Source organism: Tachyglossus aculeatus, chromosome 8 (genome assembly GCF_015852505.1).
Source record: "Tachyglossus aculeatus isolate mTacAcu1 chromosome 8, mTacAcu1.pri, whole genome shotgun sequence".
Taxonomy (NCBI): domain Eukaryota; kingdom Metazoa; phylum Chordata; class Mammalia; order Monotremata; family Tachyglossidae; genus Tachyglossus; species Tachyglossus aculeatus.
The window spans coordinates 36,394,082-36,414,398 of NC_052073.1; the positions used below are offsets into that span (position 1 = coordinate 36,394,082).

At 45.4% G+C, this 20,317-nt stretch overlaps 1 protein-coding gene across 2 annotated transcripts in view; it reads left to right on the plus strand.

The window, feature by feature from the left end:
- Positions 1-20,317, plus strand: part of HCK (HCK proto-oncogene, Src family tyrosine kinase) — a 35,096-nt gene extending 14,779 nt beyond the window's left edge. Inside the window, exons 7-12 of one of the 2 annotated variants that reach the window (XM_038750256.1) lie at positions 1,982-2,134; positions 6,792-6,974; positions 9,500-9,576; positions 13,708-13,861; positions 18,647-18,778; positions 20,043-20,317. In XM_038750256.1, coding sequence (XP_038606184.1) covers positions 1,982-2,134; positions 6,792-6,974; positions 9,500-9,576; positions 13,708-13,861; positions 18,647-18,778; positions 20,043-20,245 — 902 coding nt within the window. In that variant the 3' untranslated portion in view covers positions 20,246-20,317. The remainder of the gene's footprint in view (positions 1-1,981; positions 2,135-6,791; positions 6,975-9,499; positions 9,577-13,707; positions 13,862-18,646; positions 18,779-20,042) is intronic. The other variant, XM_038750257.1, reaches the window with a different exon arrangement.

The window sequence follows — 20,317 nt, forward strand, 5'->3', positions numbered from 1 at the left end:
TGCGCTTACTACACAGCAGACGCTGTGCTAAGCGCTAGGGGAGATAGAAGATCATCAGGTCGGACACTGTCCCCGCCCCACCCGGGGTTCCCAGTCTCAGTGGAAAGAGCCCGGGCTTTGGAGTCAGAAGTCATGGGTTCAAATCCCGGCTCCACCAACTGTCAGCTGGGTGACTTTGGGCAAGTCGCTTCACTTCTCTGGGCCTCAGTTCCCTCATCCGGAAAATGGGGATTAAGACTGTGAGCCCCACATAGGACAACTTGATTACCTTGTAACCTCCCCCAGCGCTTAGAATCAATCAATCGTATTTATTGAGCGCTTACTGTGTGTAGAGCACTGTACTAAGCGCTTGAACAGTGCTTTGCACATAGTGACAGGTCATATTGCTCATAGCACATAGGTCATCATCATCAATCGTATTTATTGAGCACTTACTATGTGCAGAGCACTGTACTAAGCGCTTGGGAAGTACAAATTGGCCATGGGTTCGAATCTCGGCTCCACCACATGTCTGCTGTGTGACCTTGGGCAAGTCACTTAACTTCTCTGAGCCTCAGTTCCCTCATCTGGAAAATGGGGATTAAAACTGTGAGCCCCCCATGGGACAACCCGATCACCTTGTATCCACCCCAGCGCTTAGAACAGTGCTTTGCACATAGTAAGCGCTTAACAAATGCCATCATTATCATTAGTAGTAGTAGTAGTAGTAAGTGCTTAATAAATGTCATTATTATTATATTTTTTGGAGAAGCAGCGTGGCTCAGTGGAAAGAGCCCGGGCTTTGAAGCCAGAGGTCATGGGTTCGAACCCTGGCTCCACCACGTGTCTGCTGTGTGACCTTGGGCAAGTCACTTAACTTCTCGGAGCCTCAGTTACCTCATCTGTAAAATGGGGATTAAGACTGTGAGCCCCATGCGGGACAACCTGATCACCTTGTACCCCCCCCCCCCCCAGCGCTTAGAACAGTGCTTTGCACATAGTAATAATAATAATAATGTTGGTATTTGTTAAGTGCTTACTATGTGCAAAGCACTGTTCTAAGCGCTGGGGAGGATACAAGGTGAACAGGTTGTCCCACATTCATTCATTCATTCATTCAATCGTATTTATTGAGCGCTTACTGTGTGCAGAGTACTGTACTAAGAGCTTGGGAAGTACAAGTCGGCAACATATTATTATTATTATTATTATCTAGAGACGGTCCCTACCCAACAACGGGCTCACAGTCTAGAAGGGAGAGGCAACAAAACATGTGGACAGGTGTCAAAATCATCAGAACAAATAGAATTAAAGCTATTTATTGAGCACTTACTGCGTGCAGAGCACTTTACTAAGCGCTTGGGAAGTACAAGTTGGCAACATAGAGAGACGGTCCCTACCCAACAACGGGCTCACAGTCTAGAAGGGGGAGACAACAAAACCTGTAGAAAGGTGTCAAAATCGTCAGAACAAATAGAATTAAAGCTATTTACTGAGCGCTTACTGCGTGAAGAGCACTATACTAAGCGCTTGGGAAGTCCAAGTCGGCAACATAGAGAGACGGTCCCTACCCAACAGCGGGCTCACGGTCTAGAAGGGGGAGACAACAAAACGACAGGTGTCCACAGTCTTAGTCCCCATTTTACAGATGAGGTAACTGAGGCACAGAGAAGTCAAGTAAGCGCTTAACAAACATTATTATTATTATTATTATTATTATTATTATTATTATTATTATTAAGGGGGAGGGAGAAAGGGGATGGAATCCCCACTTTTTACAGAGGAGGAACCCGAGGCCCAGAGAGGCGAAGTGACTTGGCCAAGGTCACCCGGCTGAGAACCCAGATAATAATAATAATAATAATAATAATAATAATAATAATAATAATAATAATAATAATGACATTTATTAAGCTCTGAGCCCTTTCCTCTGGGGCCCCTGATGAGAGGGGCCGGGCTGGGGGGGGAGAGGAAGACAAGGCCGACCCCAGACCCATTTCAGAGCTGAACGACGGGTTGTGTCAGAAGCTGACGAGGCCCTGCAGGACCCCCAGGCCCGAGAAGCCGTGGGAGAAAGATGCCTGGGAAATCCCCCGGGAATCCCTGAAACTGGAGAAGAGGCTGGGGGCTGGCCAGTTTGGAGAGGTCTGGATGGGTGAGTACCAAGACCGCATGATTTTATTTGGTTAATATGTTCTGTTTTGTCGTCCGTCTCCCCCTTCTAGACTGTGAGCCCGCTGTTCGTTCATTCAGTTGGATTTATTGAGCGCTTACTGTGTGCAGAGCACTGCACTAAGCGCTTGGGAAGTCCAAGTCGGCAACATCAGGTATTCATTCAGTCGTATTTATTGAGCTCTTACTGTGTGCAGAGCACTGGACTAAGCGCTTGGGAAGTCCAGGTTGGCAACATCTAGAGATGGTCCCTACCCAACAGCGGGCTCACGGTCTAGAAGGGGGAGACAGAGAACAAAACAAAACATATTAACAAAATAAAATAAATATGTACAAATATAGTAATAAATACATACAAACATATATACATATATACAGGTATTCATTCAATTGTATTTATTGAGCGCTTACTGTGCGCAGAGCACTGTACTAAGCACTTGGGAAGTCCAGGTCGGCAACATGTAGAGACGGTCCCTTCCCGACAGCGGGCTCACAGTCGAGAAGGGGGAGACAGACAACAAAACAAAACATATTAACAAAATAAATAGAATAAATACGTACAAATAAAATAGAGTAATAAATACATACAAACATATATACATATATACAGGTATTTATTCAATCGTATTTATTGAGCGCTTACTGTGTGCAGAGCACTGGACTAAGCACTTGGGAAGTCCAAGTCTGCAACATCTAGAGACAGGCCCTACCCAACAGTGGGCTCACAGTTTAGAAGGGGGAGACAGAGAACAAAGCAAAACATATTAACAAAATAGAATAAATACGTACAAATAAAATAAACAGAGTAATAAATACATACAAACACATATACATATATACAGGTATTCATTCAATCGTCTTTATTGAGCGCTTACTGTGTGCAGAACACTGTACTAAGCGCTTGGGAAGTCCAAGTCGGCAACATCTAGAGCCGGTCCCTACCCAACAGTGGGCTCACAGTCTAGAAGGGGGAGACAGAGAACAAAACAAAACATACTAACAAAATAAAATAAATACGTACAAATAAAATAGAGTAATAAATACATACAAACATATATACATATATACAGGTATTCATTCAATCGTATTTATTGAGCACTTACTGTGTGCAGAGCACTGGACTAAGCGCTTGGGAAGTCCAAGTCGGCAACATCTATAGCCGGTCCCTACCCGACAGCGGGCTCACAGTCTAGAAGGGGGAGACAGACAACAAAACAAAACATATTAACAAAATAAAATAAATACGTACAAATATAGTAATAAATACATACAAACATATATACATATATACAGGTATTCATTCAATTGTATTTATTGAGCGCTTACTGTGCTCAGAGCACTGTAGTAAGCGCTTGGGAAGTCCAAGTCTGCAACATCTAGAGACGGGCCCTACCCAACAGCGGGCTCACAGTCTAGAAGGGGGAGACAGAGAACAAAGCAAAACATATTAACAAAATAGAATAAATACGTACAAATAAAATAAACAGAGTAATAAATACATACAAACATATATATACATATATACAGGTATTCATTCAATCGTATTTATTGAGCACTTACTGTGCGCAGAGCACTGGACTAAGCACTTGGGAAGTCCAAGTCTGCAACATCTAGAGACGGGCCCTCCCCAACAGCGGGCTCACAGTCTAGAAGGGGGAGACAGACAACAAAGCAAAACATATTAACGAAATAAAAGAAATACGTACAAATAAAATAGAGTAAGAAATACATACAAACATATATACATATATACAGGTATTCATTCAATCGTCTTTATTGAGCGCTTACTGTGTGCAGAGCACTGGACTAAGCGCTTGGGAAGTCCAAGTCGCGCTCACTAAATACGATTGAATGAATGAATATGTTGCCACCTTGTACTTCCCAAGCGCTTAGTACAGTGCTCTGCGCACAGTAAGCGCTCAATAAATACGGCTCCCTCCTCTCCCCCTCCTCCCCCTCTCCATCCCCCCCCCCCCTTACCTCCTTCCCTTCCCCACAGCACCTGGATAGATGTAGGTATGTTTGTACGGATTTATTACTCTATTGATTTTACTTGTACATATTTATTCCACTTATTTTATTTTGTTAATATGTTTTGTTTTGGTGTCTGTCTCCCCCTTCTAGACTGTGAGCCCGCTGTCGGGTGGGGACCATCTCTGTATGTTGCCAACTTGTACTTCCCAAGCGCTTAGCACAGTGCTCTGCACACAGTAAGCGCTCAATAAATACGATTGAATGAATGAATGAATATGTTGCCACCTTGTACTTCCCAAGCGCTTAGTACAGTGCTCTGCACACAGTAAGCGCTCAATAAATGCAGCTCCTTCCTCTTCCCCTCCTCCCCCTCTCCATCCCCCCGCCCTACCTCCTTCCCCTCCCCACAGCACCTGTATATATGTATGTACAGATTTATTACTCTATTTATTTATTTTACTCGTACATATTTATTCTATTTATTTTATTTGGTTAATGTGTTTGGTTTTGTTGTCTGTCTCCCCCTTCTAGACTGTGAGCCCGCTGTTGGGTAGGGGCCGTCTCTACATGTTGCCATCTTGGACTTCCCAAGCGCTTAGTACAGTGCTCTGCACACAGTAAGCGCTCAATAAATACGATTGAATGAATGAATGAAAGTGCTATATGCCAGACACTGTGCTGTACACACTCCTGGTAGGAATATTTTATTTTTCCTCTCCCCCTTCCTCTCCCTCCCCATCCCCCCGGCCTTACCTCCTTCCCCTCCCCACAGCACCTGGATAGATGTTTGTACAGATTTATTACTCTATTTATTTTACTTGTACATATTCATTCTATTTATTTTATTTTGTTAATATGTTTTGTTTTGTCGTCTGTCATCCCCTTCTAGACTGTGAGCCCGCTGTTGGGTAGGGACTGTCCCTATAGGTTGCTAACTTGGACTTCCCAAGCGCTTAGTCCAGTGCTCTGCACACAGTAAGCGCTCAATAAATACGATTGAATGAATGAATGAACTTGTGCTTCCTAAGTACTTAGTCTAGTGCTCTGCACACAGTAAGCGCTCAATAAATACGATTGAAGGAATGAATGAATGAATGAACTTGTGCTTCCCAAGCGCTTAGTCCAGTGCTCTGCACACAGTAAGTGCTCCATAAATACGATTGAAGGAATGAATGAATGAATGAATTTGTGCTTCCCAAGCGCTTAGTCCAGTGCTCTGCACACAGTAAGCGCTCCATAAATACGATTGAAGGAATGAATGAATGAACTTGTGCTTCCCAAGCGCTTAGTCCAGTGCTCTGCACACAGTTAGCGCTCAATAAACACAATTGACTGAATGAATGAATGAACTTGTGCTTTCTGAGCGCTTAGTCCAGTGCTCTGCACACCGTAAGCGCTCCATAAATACGATTGAAGTAATGAATGAATGAATGAACTTGTGCTTCCCAAGCGCTTAGTCCAGTGCTCTGCAGACATTAAGTGCTCAATAAACACGATTGACTGAATGAATGAATGAACTTCTGCTTTCCAAGCGCTTAGTCCAGTGCTCTGCCCACAGTAAGCGCTCAATAAATACGATTGAAGAAATGAATGAATGAATGAACTTGTGCTTCCCAAGCGCTTAGTCCAGTGCTCTGCACACAGTAAGCGCTCCATAAATACGATTGAAGTAATGAATGAATGAATGAACTTGTGCTTCCCAAGCGCTTAGTCCAGTGCTCTGCAGACATTAAGTGCTCAATAAACACGATTGACTGACTGAATGAATGAACTTCTGCTTTCCAAGCGCTTAGTCCAGTGCTCTGCCCACAGTAAGCGCTCAATAAATACGATTGAAGAAATGAATGAATGAATGAACTTGTGCTTCCCAAGCGCTTAGTCCAGTGCTCTGCACACAGTAAGCGCTCCATAAATACGATTGAAGGAATGAAGGAATGAATGAACTTTTGCTTCCCAAGCGCTTAGTCCAGTGCTCTGCACACAGTAAGTGCTCAATAAACACAATTGTATGAATGAATGAATGAACTTGTACTTCCCAAGCGCTTAGTCCAGTGCTCTGCACATAGTAAGTGCTCCATAAATATGATTGAAGGAATGACTGAATGAATGAACTTGTGCTTCCCAAGCGCTTGGTCCAGTGCTCTGCACACCGTAAGTGCTCCATAAATACGATTGAAGGAATGAATGAATGAATGAACTTGTGCTTCCCAAGCTGCTGAGTCCAGTGCTCTGCACACCGTAAGCGCTCCATAAATACGATTGAAGGAATGAATGAATGAATGAACTTGTGCTTCCCAAGCTGCTGAGTCCAGTGCTGACTAGTACCATGATCATTCATTCATTCATTCATTCAATCGTCTTTATGGAGCGCTTACTGTGGGCAGAGCGCTCAATAAATACGATTGTTTGATTGAATGAATCCAGGATTGGACCCAGTCCCGGAGAGGGAGATTTGGGAATCGTCCTCAGATTGTTGAAGCCGTGGGAGCGAACCACTGTTGGGTAGGGACCGTCTCTATGTGTTGCCAACTTGCGCTTAGTCCAGTGCTCTGCACACAGTAAGCGCTCAATAAATACGATTGATTGATTGATTGATTGAACGATTTGTCCAAGGGAGTTGGGTGGGGGGGTCTTCCCTTCACCACGATCCTCCTCTCCCGCTCCAGCCACGTACAACAAGCACACCAAAGTGGCGGTGAAGACCATGAAGCCGGGAAGCATGTCGGCGGAGGCCTTCCTGGAAGAGGCCGACATCATGAAGACCCTTCAGCACGACAAGCTGGTGAAACTCTACGCCGTCGTCACCAAAGAGGAGCCCATCTACATCATCACCGAATTCATGGCCAACGGTAACCCACGGCCGCGCGCGGAGCACTGGACTGAGCGCTTTATTTATTGATTTATTTTGCTTGTCCGTATCTATTCTACTGATTTTATTTTGTTAGCATGTTGGGTTTTGTTCTCCGTCTCCCCCTTCTCGACTGTGAGCCCGCTGTTGGGTAGGGACCGTCTCTAGATGTTGCCGACTTGGACTTCCCAAGCGCTTAGTACGGTGCTCTGCATGCAGTTTGTACATATTTATTATTTTATTTATTTATTTTACTTGTCCATATCTATTCTATTTATTTTATTTTGTTAGTATGTTTGGTTTTGTTCTCTGTCTCCCCCTTTTAGACTGTGAGCCCAATGTTGGGTAGGGACTGTCTCTAGATGTTGCCAATTTGTACTTCCCAAGCGCTTAGTACGGTGCTCTGCATGCAGTTTCTACATATTTATTACTCCATTAATTTATTTTACTTGTCCATATCTATTCTATTTATTTTATTTTGTTAGTATGTTGGGTTTTGTTCTCTGTCTCCCCCTTTTAGACTGTGAGCCCAATGTTGGGTAGGGACTGTCTCTAGATGTTGCCAATTGGGACTTCCCAAGCGCTTAGTACAGTGCTCTGCACATAGTAAGCGCTCAATAAATACGATTGATGATGATGATGAGTAAGCGCTCAATAAATACGATTGAGTGATTGATTGGGGGAGTCCAGTAGAGTGGACAGACACAGTAATGATCATTATCAGAGAATTATTAGCCAAGCTAGCTCTCTTCCTCCCTTCCTTCCCACACTCAGCCCCCTTTTTCCTCTCAATCAATCGTATTTATTGAGCGCTTACTGTGTGCAGAGCACTGTACTAAGTGCTTCTCGTCCTTCCTCTCGTCCTTCCCCTCCCCACAGCACCTGGATAGATGTATTAGATGGTTGTACGGATTTATTACTCTATTTATTTTATTTGTCCATATTTATTCCATTGATTTTATTTTGTTGATACGCCTTGTTTTGTCGTCCGTCTCCCCCTTCTAGACTGTGAGCCCGCTGCCGGGTAGGGACCGTCTCTCGATGTTGCCGACTTGTACTCCCCAAGCGCTTAGTACAGTGCTCTGCACACCGTAGGTGCTCAATAAATATGACAATGAATGAATTTGTGGCGCGCATACGGTGTGCAGAGCGCTGTAACTAAGCACTTGGGAGAGGACAATGCAACAATAAAGCGCTCAATACATAATAATAATAATTAATCAATCAATCAATCGTATTTATTGAGCACTTACTGTGTGCAGAGCACTGTACTAAGCACTTGGGAAGTACAAGTTGGCAACATATAGAGACGGTCCCTACCCAACAGTGGGCTCACAGTCTAGGATGGCATTTGTCAAGCGCTTAGCGTGGCTCGGTGGAAAGAGCCCGGGCTTTGGAGTTGGAGGTCGTGGGTTCAAATCCCGGCTTCGGCACTTGTCAGCTGGGTGACTTTGGGCGAGTCACTTCACTTCTCTGGGCCTCCGTTCCCTCATCTGTCAAATGGGGATGAAGAGTAGGACAACCTGATCACCTTGTAACCTCCCTGGTGCTTAGAACAGTGCTTTGCACATAGTAATCAATCAATCAATCAATCAATTGTATTTATTGAGCGCTTACTGTGTGCCAAGCACTGTACTAAGTGCTTAGTACATAGTACATAGCACATAGTAAGCGCTTAATAAATGCCATTATTATTATTACTATGTGCGAAGCACTGTTCTAAGCGCCGGGAAGAATACAAGGTGGTCCCACGTGGGGCTCACAGGCTGAATCCCCATTTTCCAGATGAGGTAACTGAGGCGCAGAGAAGTTGAGTGACCTGCCCAAGGTCACACAGCACACGTGGGGGAGCCGGGATTAGAACCCAGGACCTCTGACTCCCAAGCCTGGGCTCTTTCCACTAAGCCACGCTGCTTTTCCTACCATTGTGCTAAACGCTGGGGTGGACAGAAGGCCCGCACTGTCGGCCACAGGGAACCACCATTCATTCATTCGTATTTATTGAGCGCTTACTGTGTGCAGAGCACTGTACTAAGCGCTTGGGAAGTCCAAGTTGGCAACATATAGAGACGGTCCCTACCCAACAGCGGGCTCACAGTCTAGAAGAGGGAGACAGACGACAAAACAAAACATATTAACAAAATAAAATAAATAGAATAGTAAATATGTAAGAGTAAAATTGAGTAATTCATTCATTCAATCGTATTTATTGAATGCTTACTGTGTGCAGAGCACTGTACTAAGCGCTTGGGAAGTCCAAGTTGGCAACATATAGAGACGGTCCCTACCCAACAGTGGGCTCACCATCTATCTGAGCCCCTTGGTCCAGACAGAGGGACTGGCCCAAGGTCACACGGCCATCCGAAGCCGGGATTAGAACCCAGGTCTTTGGATTCCCAGCCCCCTCCCGGGTCCTCCCAGCTGGGCCCCGCTGCCTTCGCTACTGGTTTCGCTGGGGCTGACTGGGAGCGTCCTCTGTTCTAATTTCTCCTCTGTCGCTCATCCCTTCCCCATCCCCTCCTCCAGGAAGCCTCCTGGATTTCCTGAAAACCAATGAAGGAAGCAAGCAGCCACTACCCAAACTGATAGACTTCTCGGCTCAGGTGAGTGGCCGCGGGTACATACTGGACTCCCCATAGCGCTCAGCACAGTGCTCTGCCCACAGGCAGCATGCAATCAATCAATTCAATAGTATTTATTGAGCGCTCACTGTGTACCGAGCGCCGTACTAAGCGCTTTGGAGAGGACAGTCCAACAATAAACCGGACACATTCCCTGCCCTCAACGAGCTGACAGTCTAGAAGGGGAGACAGACTCTTTCTTTCTTTCTTTCTTTCTTTCTTTCTTTCTTTCTTTCTTTCTTTCTTTCTTTCTTTCTTTCTTTCTTTCTTTCTTTCTTTCTTTCTTTCTTTCTTTCTTCCTTTCTTCCTTTCTTTCTCTTTCCTTCCTTCTTTCTTTCTTTTTCTTTCTTTCTTTCTTTCTTTCTTTCTTTCTCTTTCTTTCTTTCTTTCTTTCTTTTTCTTTCTTTCTTTCTTTCCTTCCTTCCTTCCTTCCTTCCTTCCTTCCTTCCTTCCTTCCTTCCTTCCTTCCTTCCTTCCCCCCTCTCTCTCTTTCTTTCTTTCTTTCTTTCTTTCTCTTCCTTCCTTTCCTTCTTTCTTCCTTTCTTTCTTTCTTTCTTTTTTTCTTTCTTTCTTTCTTTCTTTCTTTCTTTCTTTCTTTCTTTCTTTCTTTCTTTCTTTCTTTCTTTCTTTCTTTCTTTCCTTCCTTCCTTCCTTCCTTCCTTCCCTCTCTCTCTCTCTCTCTCTTTCTTTCTTTCTTTCTCTTCCTTTCTTCCTTTCTTTCTTCCTTTCTTCCTTTCTTTCTTTCTTTCTTTCTCTCTCCCTTTCTCTCTCTCTCTTTCTTTCTTTCTTTCTTTCTATCTTTCTTTCTTTCTTTTCTTTCTTTCCTTCCTTCCTTTCTTCCTTTCTTCCTTTCTTTCTTTCTCCCCCCTTCTAGACTGTGAGCCCGTTGTTGGGTAGGGACCGTCTCTATAAGTTGCCGACTTGGACTTCCCGAGCGCTTAGTCCAGTGCTCTGCACACCGTAAGCGCTCAATAAATACGATTGAATGAATTTAGCTTTAATTCTATTTGTTCTGACGACTTGACACCCGTCCACGTGTTTTGTTTTGTCGCCTGTCTCCCCCCTTCTCGACTGTGAGCCCGTTGTCGGGTAGGGACCGTCTCTATAGGTTGCCAACTTGGACTTCCCAAGCGCTTAGTACAGTGCTCTGCACACCGTAAGCGCTCAAGAAATACGATCGAATGAATGAAATGAAATGAATCCGTAAGCGCTCAATAAATACGATTGAATGAATGAAATGAATGAACCCAGATCCTCTGCATCCCAGGCCCGGGCTCTCACTGGGGTCAGGAAGTTCATGTCTGGGATGATTTTCCTAGGCAAATATGGGATGAGAGAGACCCCCCCCCACTTCTCCCCACGCCCCCCGGAAGTTGTGCAGAACGAACCATCCCCCGAAACGTCCTTTGACCCCCAGGAAACAATGAGCCTCCTTGTTCTCAGCTCCGCCGCTCATCTGCTGTGTGACCTTAGCCCAGTCACTTCACTTCTCTTAGAGAAGCAGCGGGGCTCAGTGGAAAGAGCCCGGGCTTCGGAGTCAGAGGTCATGGGTTCAAGTCCCGGCTCTGCCAACCGTCAGCTGGGTGACTTTGGGCAAGTCACTTCACTTCTCTGGGCCTCAGTTCCCTCATCTGGAAAATGGGGATGAAGACTGGGAGCCCCCCATGGGACAACCTGATCACCTTGTACCCTCCCCAGCGCTTAGAACAGTGTTTGGCACATAGTAAGCGCTTAACAAATGCCATCATTATTATTATTAAAGCATTATAAAGGCCACATCTCCCCCAGGAGGCCTTCCCTGCTTTGGCCCTCTTTTCCCCGGCCCGCTCTCCCTTCCGCGTCGTTTGTAGACTTGGTGCACTTAGTACAGTGCTTTGCGCATAGTAAGCTCTCAATAAAGACGATTGGATGAATAAATGAAGGACGGTCCCTCTCAGCAGCGTGGCTCAGTGGAAGGAGCTCGGGCTTAGGAGTCAGAGGTCGTGGGTTCAAATCCCGGCTCCGCCGCTTGTCAGCTGGGTGACTCTGGGCAAGTCACTTCACTTCTCTGGGCCTCAGTTCCCTCATCTGTCAAATGGGGATGAAGACTGTGAGCCCCACGTGGGACAACCTGATCACCTTGTAACCTCCCCAGCGCTTAGAACAGTGCTTTGCACATATTAAGCGCTTAACAAATACCATTATTATTGCTATTTTTATTAGAGAAGCAGTGTGGCTCAGTGGAAAGAGCACGGGCTTTGGAGTCAAAGGTCATGGGTTCAAATCCCGGCTCCACCAATTGTCAGCTGTGGGACTTTGGGCAAGTCACTTCACTTCTCTGGGCCTCAGTTCCCTCATCTGTCAAATGGGGATGAAGACGGTGAGCCCCCCGTGGGACAACCTGATCACCTTGTAACCTCCCCAGCGCTTAGAAAAGTGCTTGGCACATAGTAAGAGCTTAATAAATGCCATCATTATTATTATCAACTATAAGTTCATTGAGGGCAGAGAATGTGTCTGTTCTATTGTTCTGCTGTCTTTTCCCAAACGCTTAGTGCAGTGCTCTGCACACAGTAAGCCCTCAATAAGAACAGTGCTTGGCACGTAGTTAGCACTCAACAAATACCATCATTATAGTGCTCTGCACACAGTAAGCGCTCAATAAATACGATTGAATGAATGAATGGATTATTATTATAAGTACGATTGAATGAATGAAGAAAGAAATACAACTGAAGACGACCCTCCTTCCCCTCCCCATCCCCCCCGCCTTACCTCCTTCCCCTCCCCACAGCACCTGGATAGATGTATATATGTTTGTATATATTTATTACTCTATGTATTTATTTATTTTATTTGTACATATTTATCCTATTTATTTTATTTTGTCAATATGTTTTGCTTTGTCGTCCGTCTCCCCCTTCTAGACTGTGAGCCCGTCGTTGGGTAGGGACCGTCTCTACATGTTGCCAACTTGGACTCCCCAAGCGCTTAGTCCAGTGCTCCGCACACTGTAAGCGCTCAATAAATTCGATTGAATGAATGAATGAATGAATGAATGAATTCCTCTCCCCCTCCTCTCCCTCTCCACCCCCCCCGCCTTACCTCCTTCCCTTCCCCACGGCACCTGTATATATGTACATATGTTTGTACGGATTTATTACTCTATATATTTATTTATTTTACTTGTACATATCTATTCTATTTATTTTATTTTGTTAATATGTTTTGTTTTGTTGTCTGTCTCCCCCTTCTCGACTGTGAGACCACTGTTGGGTAGGGACCGTCTCTAGATGTTGCCAACTTGGACTTCCCAAGCGCTTAGTACAGTGCTCTGCACACAGTAAGCGCTCAATAAATACGATTCAATGAATGAATGAATGAAAGAATGAATGACTTCTCCACGACAAGCGCGTCCCTCTGGCGCCCTCTGCTGGATATTCTCTGTTACTACAGCGCAACCTAAACCTGTTCACGGAGCCATTCATTCATTCATAATAATAATAATAATAATAATAATAATGATAGCATTTATTAAGCGCTTACTATGTGCAAAGCACTGTTCTAAGCGCTGGGGGGGATACAAGGTGATCAGGCTGTCCCACGTAGGGCTCACAGTCTTAATCCCCGTTTTCCAGATGAGGTCACTGAGGCTCTGAGAAGTGAAGTGACTTCCCCAAGGTCACACAGCAGACATGGGGCGGAGCCGGGATTCGAACCCACGACCTCTGACTCCAAAGCCCGGGCTCTTCCCACTGAGCCGCGCTGCTTCCCCATATCTATTCTATTTATTTAATTTTGTTAATATGTTTGGTTTTGTTGTCCGTCTCCCCCTTCTAGACTGTGAGCCCACTGTTGGGGAGGGACCGTCTCTAGATGTTGCCAACTTGGACTTCCCAAGCGCTTAGTACAGTGCTCTGCACACAGTAAGTGCTCAATAAGTACGATTGATTGATTGATTGATTGCAGAGCACTGGACTAAGCGCTTGGGAAGTCCAAGTCGGCAACATCTAGAGACGGGCCCTACCCAACAGTGGGCTCACAGTCTACTCCCAACCGCTTAGTCCAGTGCTCTGCACACGGTAAGCGCTCAGTAAATAGGACTGAATGGAATTGACTGTGTATGACGCGCAGGTGGCGGAGGGCATGGCCTTCATCGAGAAGAGGAATTACATCCACCGCGACCTCCGCGCCGCCAACGTCCTCGTCTCCGCCGGCCTCGCCTGCAAGATCGCCGACTTCGGCCTGGCCAGGATCATCGAAGACGACCAGTACACTGCCAGAGAGGGTGACGTGATGGCCCCGCTTGGCCGCCTCCTCCCCCCTCCTCGGTCATCTAGCCGTTCGGTCGTATTTATTGACGATGATTATCGTATTTAAGCGCTTAGTCCAGTGCTCTGCACACCGTAAGCGCTCAATAAATACGATTGATGAGGATGATTTATTGAGCGCCGGCCGTGTGCGGAGGGCTGGACTCGGCCCTCGGAGCGTACGATTCGGCAACAAATAGAGGCAATCCCTGCCCTCAGTGGGCTCACCGTCTAGTTCATTTAATCATCCATCCACTCAATCGTATTTATTGAGTGCTTACTGTGTGCAGAGCACTGGACTAAGCGATCGGGTCTATCTAGAACAGTGCTCGGGACATAATAAGCGCTTAACAAACACCATGACTACTATCATTATTTATCGAGCGCCCACCGTGTGCAGAGCGCTGTACTAAGCGCTTGGGAGAGTCCCCCTGCCGCCCCCCTGCCCCTCCTATCCTCCCTTAATAATAATAACCATTCATTATAATTGTATTTGTTAAGCGCTCACTATGTGCCGAGCACTGTTCTAAGCGCTGGGGTAGATTCGAGGGAAGTAGGTTGTCCCATGTGGGGCTCCCGGTCTTCATCCCCATTTTCCAGATGAGGGAACTAAGGCCCAGATAACAATAATAATAATAATAATGGTATTTATTAAGCGCTTACTATGTGCCAAGCACTGTTCTAAGCGCCGGGGGAGGTACAAGGTGATCAGGTTGTCCCCCGTGGGGCTCCCAGTCTTCATCCCCATTTGCCAGATGAGGGAACTGAGGCCCAGATAACAATAATAATAATAATGGTATTTGTTAAGCGCTTACTATGTGCCGAGCCCTGTTCTAAGTGCTGGGGGAGGTACAAGGTGATCAGGTTGTCCCACGTGGGGCTCCCGGTCTTTGTCCCCATTTTACAGAGGAGGGAACTGAGGCTCAGAGAAGTTAAGTGACTTGCCCAAGGTCACACAGCAGACACGTGGCGGAGCTGGGATAGTAAGCGCTTAACAAATGCCATTATTAATATTACAGCGCCCGCTGCCTGGTGGGCGCTTCACTAGTACCATGATCGTTCATTCATTCATTCATTCATTCATTCAATCGTCTTTATTGAGCGCTTACTGTGTGCAGAGCACTGTACTAAGCGCTTAACAAATGTCATTATTATTATTATTATCATTATTATTGTTATTATTATTAGTAGTAGTATTACAGCTTCACTGGTACCATGATCGTTCATTCATTCATTCATTCATTCAATCGTCTTTATTGAGCGCTTACTGTGTGCAGAGCACTGTACTAAGCGCTTAACAAATGCCATTACTGTTATTATTATTACAGCGCCCGCTGCCTGGTGGGCGCTTCACTAGTACCATGATCGTTCATTCATTCATTCATTGAATCGTCTTTACTGAGCGCTTACTGTGGGCAGAGCACTGTACTAAGCGCTTAACAAATGCCATTACTGTTATTATTATCACAGCGCCCACCGCCTGGTGGGCGCTTCACTAGTACCATGATCATTCATTCATTCATTCATTCAATGGTATTTATTGAGTGCTTACTGTGGGCAGAGCACTGTACTAAGCGCTTAACAAATGCCATTATTATTATTATTATTATTATTACAGCGCCCGCTGCCTGGTGGGCGCTTCACTAGTACCATGATCGTTCATTCATTCAATCGTATTTATTGAGCGCTTACTGTGTGCAGAGCACTGTACTAAGCTCTTAACAAATGCCATGATTATTATTATTATTTCGGCGCTTCACTAGTACCATGATCGTTCCTTCATTCATTCATTCAATGGTACTTGTTGAGCGCTTACTGTGGGCAGAGCACTGTACTAAGCGCTTAACAAATGCCATTATTATTATTATCATTACGGCGCTTCACCAGTACCATGATCGTTCATTCATTCATTCATTCAATGGTACTTGTTGAGCGCTTACTGTGGGCAGAGCACTGTACTAAGCGCTTAACAAATGCCATTATTATTATTATCATTACGGCACTTCACTAGTACCATGATCGTTCATTCATTCATTCATTCAATGGTACTTGTTGAGCGCTTACTGTGTGCAGAGCACTGTACTAAGCACTTAACAAATGCCATTATTATTATTATTATTACGGCACTTCACTAGTACCATGATCGTTCATTCATTCATTCATTCAATGGTACTTGTTGAGCGCTTACTGTGGGCAGAGCACTGTACTAAGCACTTAACAAATGCCATTATTATTATTATTATTACGGCGCTTCACCAGTACCATGATCGTTCATTCATTCATTCATTCAATGGTACTTGTTGAGCGCTTACTGTGGGCAGAGCACTGTCCTAAGCGCTTAACAAATGCCATTATTATTATTATTATTACGGCGCTTCACTAGTACCATGATCGGTCATTCATTCATTCATTCAATGGTACTTGTTGAGCGCTTACTGTGGGCAGAGCACTGTACTAAGCTCTTAACAAACGCCATTATTATTATTATTATTACGGCGCTTCACTAGTACCATGATCGTTCATTCATTCATTCATTCAATGGTCTTTATTGAGTGCTTACTGTGTGCAGAGCACTGTACTAAGCACTTAACAAATGCCATTATTATTATTATTATTACGGCGCTTCACTAGTACCATGATCGTTCATTCATTCATTCATTCAATGGTCTTTATTCAGCGCTTACTGTGTGCAGAGCACTGTACTAAGCGCTTAACAAATGCCATTATTATTATTATTATTACGGCGCTTCACTAGTACCATGATCGTTCATTCATTCAATGGTACTTGTTGAGCGCTTACTGTGTGCAGAGCACTGTACTAAGCACTTAACAAATGCCATTATTATTATTATTATTACGGCGCTTCACCAGTACCATGATCGTTCATTCATTCATTCATTCAATGGTACTTGTTGAGCGCTTACTGTGTGCAGAGCACTGTATTAAGCACTTAACAAATGCCATTATTATTATTATTATTACGGCGCTTCACCAGTACCATGATCGTTCATTCATTCATTCATTCAATGGTACTTGTTGAGCGCTTACTGTGGGCAGAGCACTGTACTAAGCGCTTAACAAATGCCATTATTATTATTATCATTACGGCGCTTCACTAGTACCATGATCGTTCATTCATTCATTCATTCAATGGTACTTGTTGAGCGCTTACTGTGGGCAGAGCACTGTACTAAGCGCTTAACAAATGCCATTATTATTATTATTATTATTACGGCGCTTCCCTAGTACCATGATTGTTCATTCATTCATTCATTCAATGGTACTTGTTGAGCGCTTACTGTGGGCAGAGCACTGTACTAAGCGCTTAACAAATGCCATTATTATTATTATCATTACGGCGCTTCACTAGTACCATGATCGTTCATTCATTCATTCATTCAATGGTACTTGTTGAGCGCTTACTGTGTGCAGAGCACTGTACTAAGCACTTAACAAATGCCATTATTATTATTATTATTACGGCGCTTCACCAGTACCATGATCGTTCATTCATTCAATGGTACTTGTTGAGCGCTTACTGTGGGCAGAGCACTGTACTAAGCGCTTAACAAATGCCATTATTATTATTATTATTATTATTACGGCGCTTCCCTAGTACCATGATCGTTCATTCATTCATTCATTCAATGGTACTTGTTGAGCGCTTACTGTGGGCAGAGCACTGTACTAAGCGCTTAACAAATGCCATTATTATTACTATTATTACGGCGCTTCACTAGTACCATGATCGTTCATTCATTCATTCATTCAATGGTACTTGTTGAGCGCTTACTGTGTGCAGAGCACTGTACTAAGCACTTAACAAATGCCATTATTATTATTATTATTACGGCGCTTCACCAGTACCATGATCGTTCATTCATTCAATGGTACTTGTTGAGCGCTTACTGTGGGCAGAGCACTGTACTAAGCGCTTAACAAATGCCATTATTATTATTATTATTATTACGGCGCTTCCCTAGTACCATGATCGTTCATTCATTCATTCATTCAATGGTACTTGTTGAGCGCTTACTGTGGGCAGAGCACTGTACTAAGCGCTTAACAAATGCCATTATTATTACTATTATTACGGCGCTTCACCAGTACCATGATCGTTCACTCATTCATTCATTCAATGGTACTTGTTGAGCGCTTACTGTGTGCAGAGCACTGTACTAAGCCCTTAACAAATGCCATTATTATTATTATTATTACGGCGCTTCACCAGTACCATGATCGTTCATTCATTCAGTGGTACTTGTTGAGCGCTTACTGTGGGCAGAGCACTGTACTAAGCCCTTAACAAATGCCATTATTATTATTATTATTATTACGGCGCTTCACTAGTACCGTGATCGTTCATTCATTCATTCATTCAATGGTCTTTATTGAGTGCTTACTGTGTGCAGAGCACTGTACTAAGCGCTTAACAAATGCCATTATTATTATTATCATTACGGCGCTTCACTAGTACCATGATCGTTCATTCATTCATTCATTCAATGGTCTTTATTGAGCGCTTACTGTGGGCAGAGCACTGTACTAAGGTCTTAACAAATGCCATTATTATTATTATTATTATGGCGCTTCACTAGTACCATGATCGTTCATTCATTCATTCATTCAATGGTACTTGTTGAGCGCTTACTGTGGGCAGAGCACTGTACTAAGCGCTTGGGAAGTCCAAGTTGGCAACCTCGAGAGACGGTCCCGGGCTCACGGTCCTGAAATCCGGTCGCTCCTCTCTCCCCCCGCTCCAGGCGCCAAGTTTCCCATCAAGTGGACGGCCCCGGAGGCCATCAACTTCGGCTCCTTCACCATCAAGTCGGACGTGTGGTCCTTCGGGATCCTGCTGACGGAGATCGTCACCTACGGGCGCATCCCCTACCCGGGTAGGCCTCGGGCCGGGGGGCGCGGGCACGGACCCCCGGGGGCGCCCACTATATCCCCGGCAGGAGCGGAAGGTCATTCCGGAAGCCCGACCTCCCTCTGAGCGCCACTCTGGTTTTCCGGAAAAGCAGCGCGGCCTAGGCCTGGGAAGAGCGGCGGGACCTGGGTTCCAATCCCGGCTCGGCCCGGTCACTTCCCTTCTCCGGGCCTCGGTTCCCTCCTCTGTAATAATAATAATGGCATTTGTTAAGCGCTTACTCATCATCATCATCATCAATCGCATTTATTGAGCGCTTACTATGTGCAGAGCACTGGACTAAGCGCTTGGGAAGTACAAATTGGCAACATCTAGAGACAGTCCCTACCCAACAGCGGGCTCACAGTCTAAAAGGGGGAGACGGAGAACAAAACCAAACATACTAACAAAATAAAATAAATAGAATAGATATGGACAAATAAAATAAATAAATAAATAGAGTAAAAAAATATGTACAAACATATATACAGGTATATACGTATATACAGGTTACTATGCTTACTATGTTCTAAGCGCTGGGGAGGTTACAAGGCGATCAGGTTGTCCCGGGGGGGCTCACGGTCTTCATCCCCATTTTACAGATGAGGGAACTGAGGCCCAGAGAAGTGAAGTGACTCGCCCAAAGTCACCCAGCTGACGAGTGGCGGGGCCGGGATTCGAACCCGTGACCTCTGACTCCAAAGCCCGGGCTCTTTCCACCGAGCCACGCTGCTTCCTCTGTAAAACGGGGATCATCATCATCAATCGTATTTATTGAGCGCTTACTATGTGCAGAGCACTGTAGTAAGCGCTTGGGAAGTACAAATTGGGGGTGGGGACGGCGAGCCCCACGGGGGACCGGTTTGCTCGTAGTGCTAATAATAACAATTATCTGTGGACGACGGCATTTATTAAGCAGCGTGGCTCAGTGGAAAGAGCCCGGGCTTTGGAGTCAGAGGTCACGGGTTCGAATCCCGGCTCCGCCAGTCGTCAACTGGGTGACTTTGGGCGAGTTAACTTTGCTTCTCCGGGCCTCAGTTCCCTCATCTGGAAAATGGGGAGAAGACTGTGAGCCCCCTGTGGGACAGCTCGTTCAAGGAGTTTGGAAGGGGATGGTGGGAGGGATATGGGGCGATCTTCAAGGCGGGGAAACTGAGGCCCAGGCGATCGGGGAGGAAGGGGGGAGGAGGAGCCCCCCACCGGGCCCGGCCCTGCCTAAAGGTGGGCCGGCCCGGTGCCCCCGCTCGCAGGCATGACGAACCCCGAGGTGATCCGGGCCCTGGAGCGGGGGTACCGCATGCCCCCCACGGAGAAGACCCCCAAGGAGCTCTACGACCTCATGACCCGCTGCTGGACCAAAAGGCCGGAGGACCGACCCACGTTCGAGTACCTGCAGAGCGTCCTGGAGGACTTCTATACCGCCACGGAGGGCCAGTACCAGCTGCAGCCCTAGCCCGGCCCCCCGTCATTCGTTTATTCAGTCAGTCCTATTTATTGAGCGCTTACTGGGTGCAGAGCACTGGAC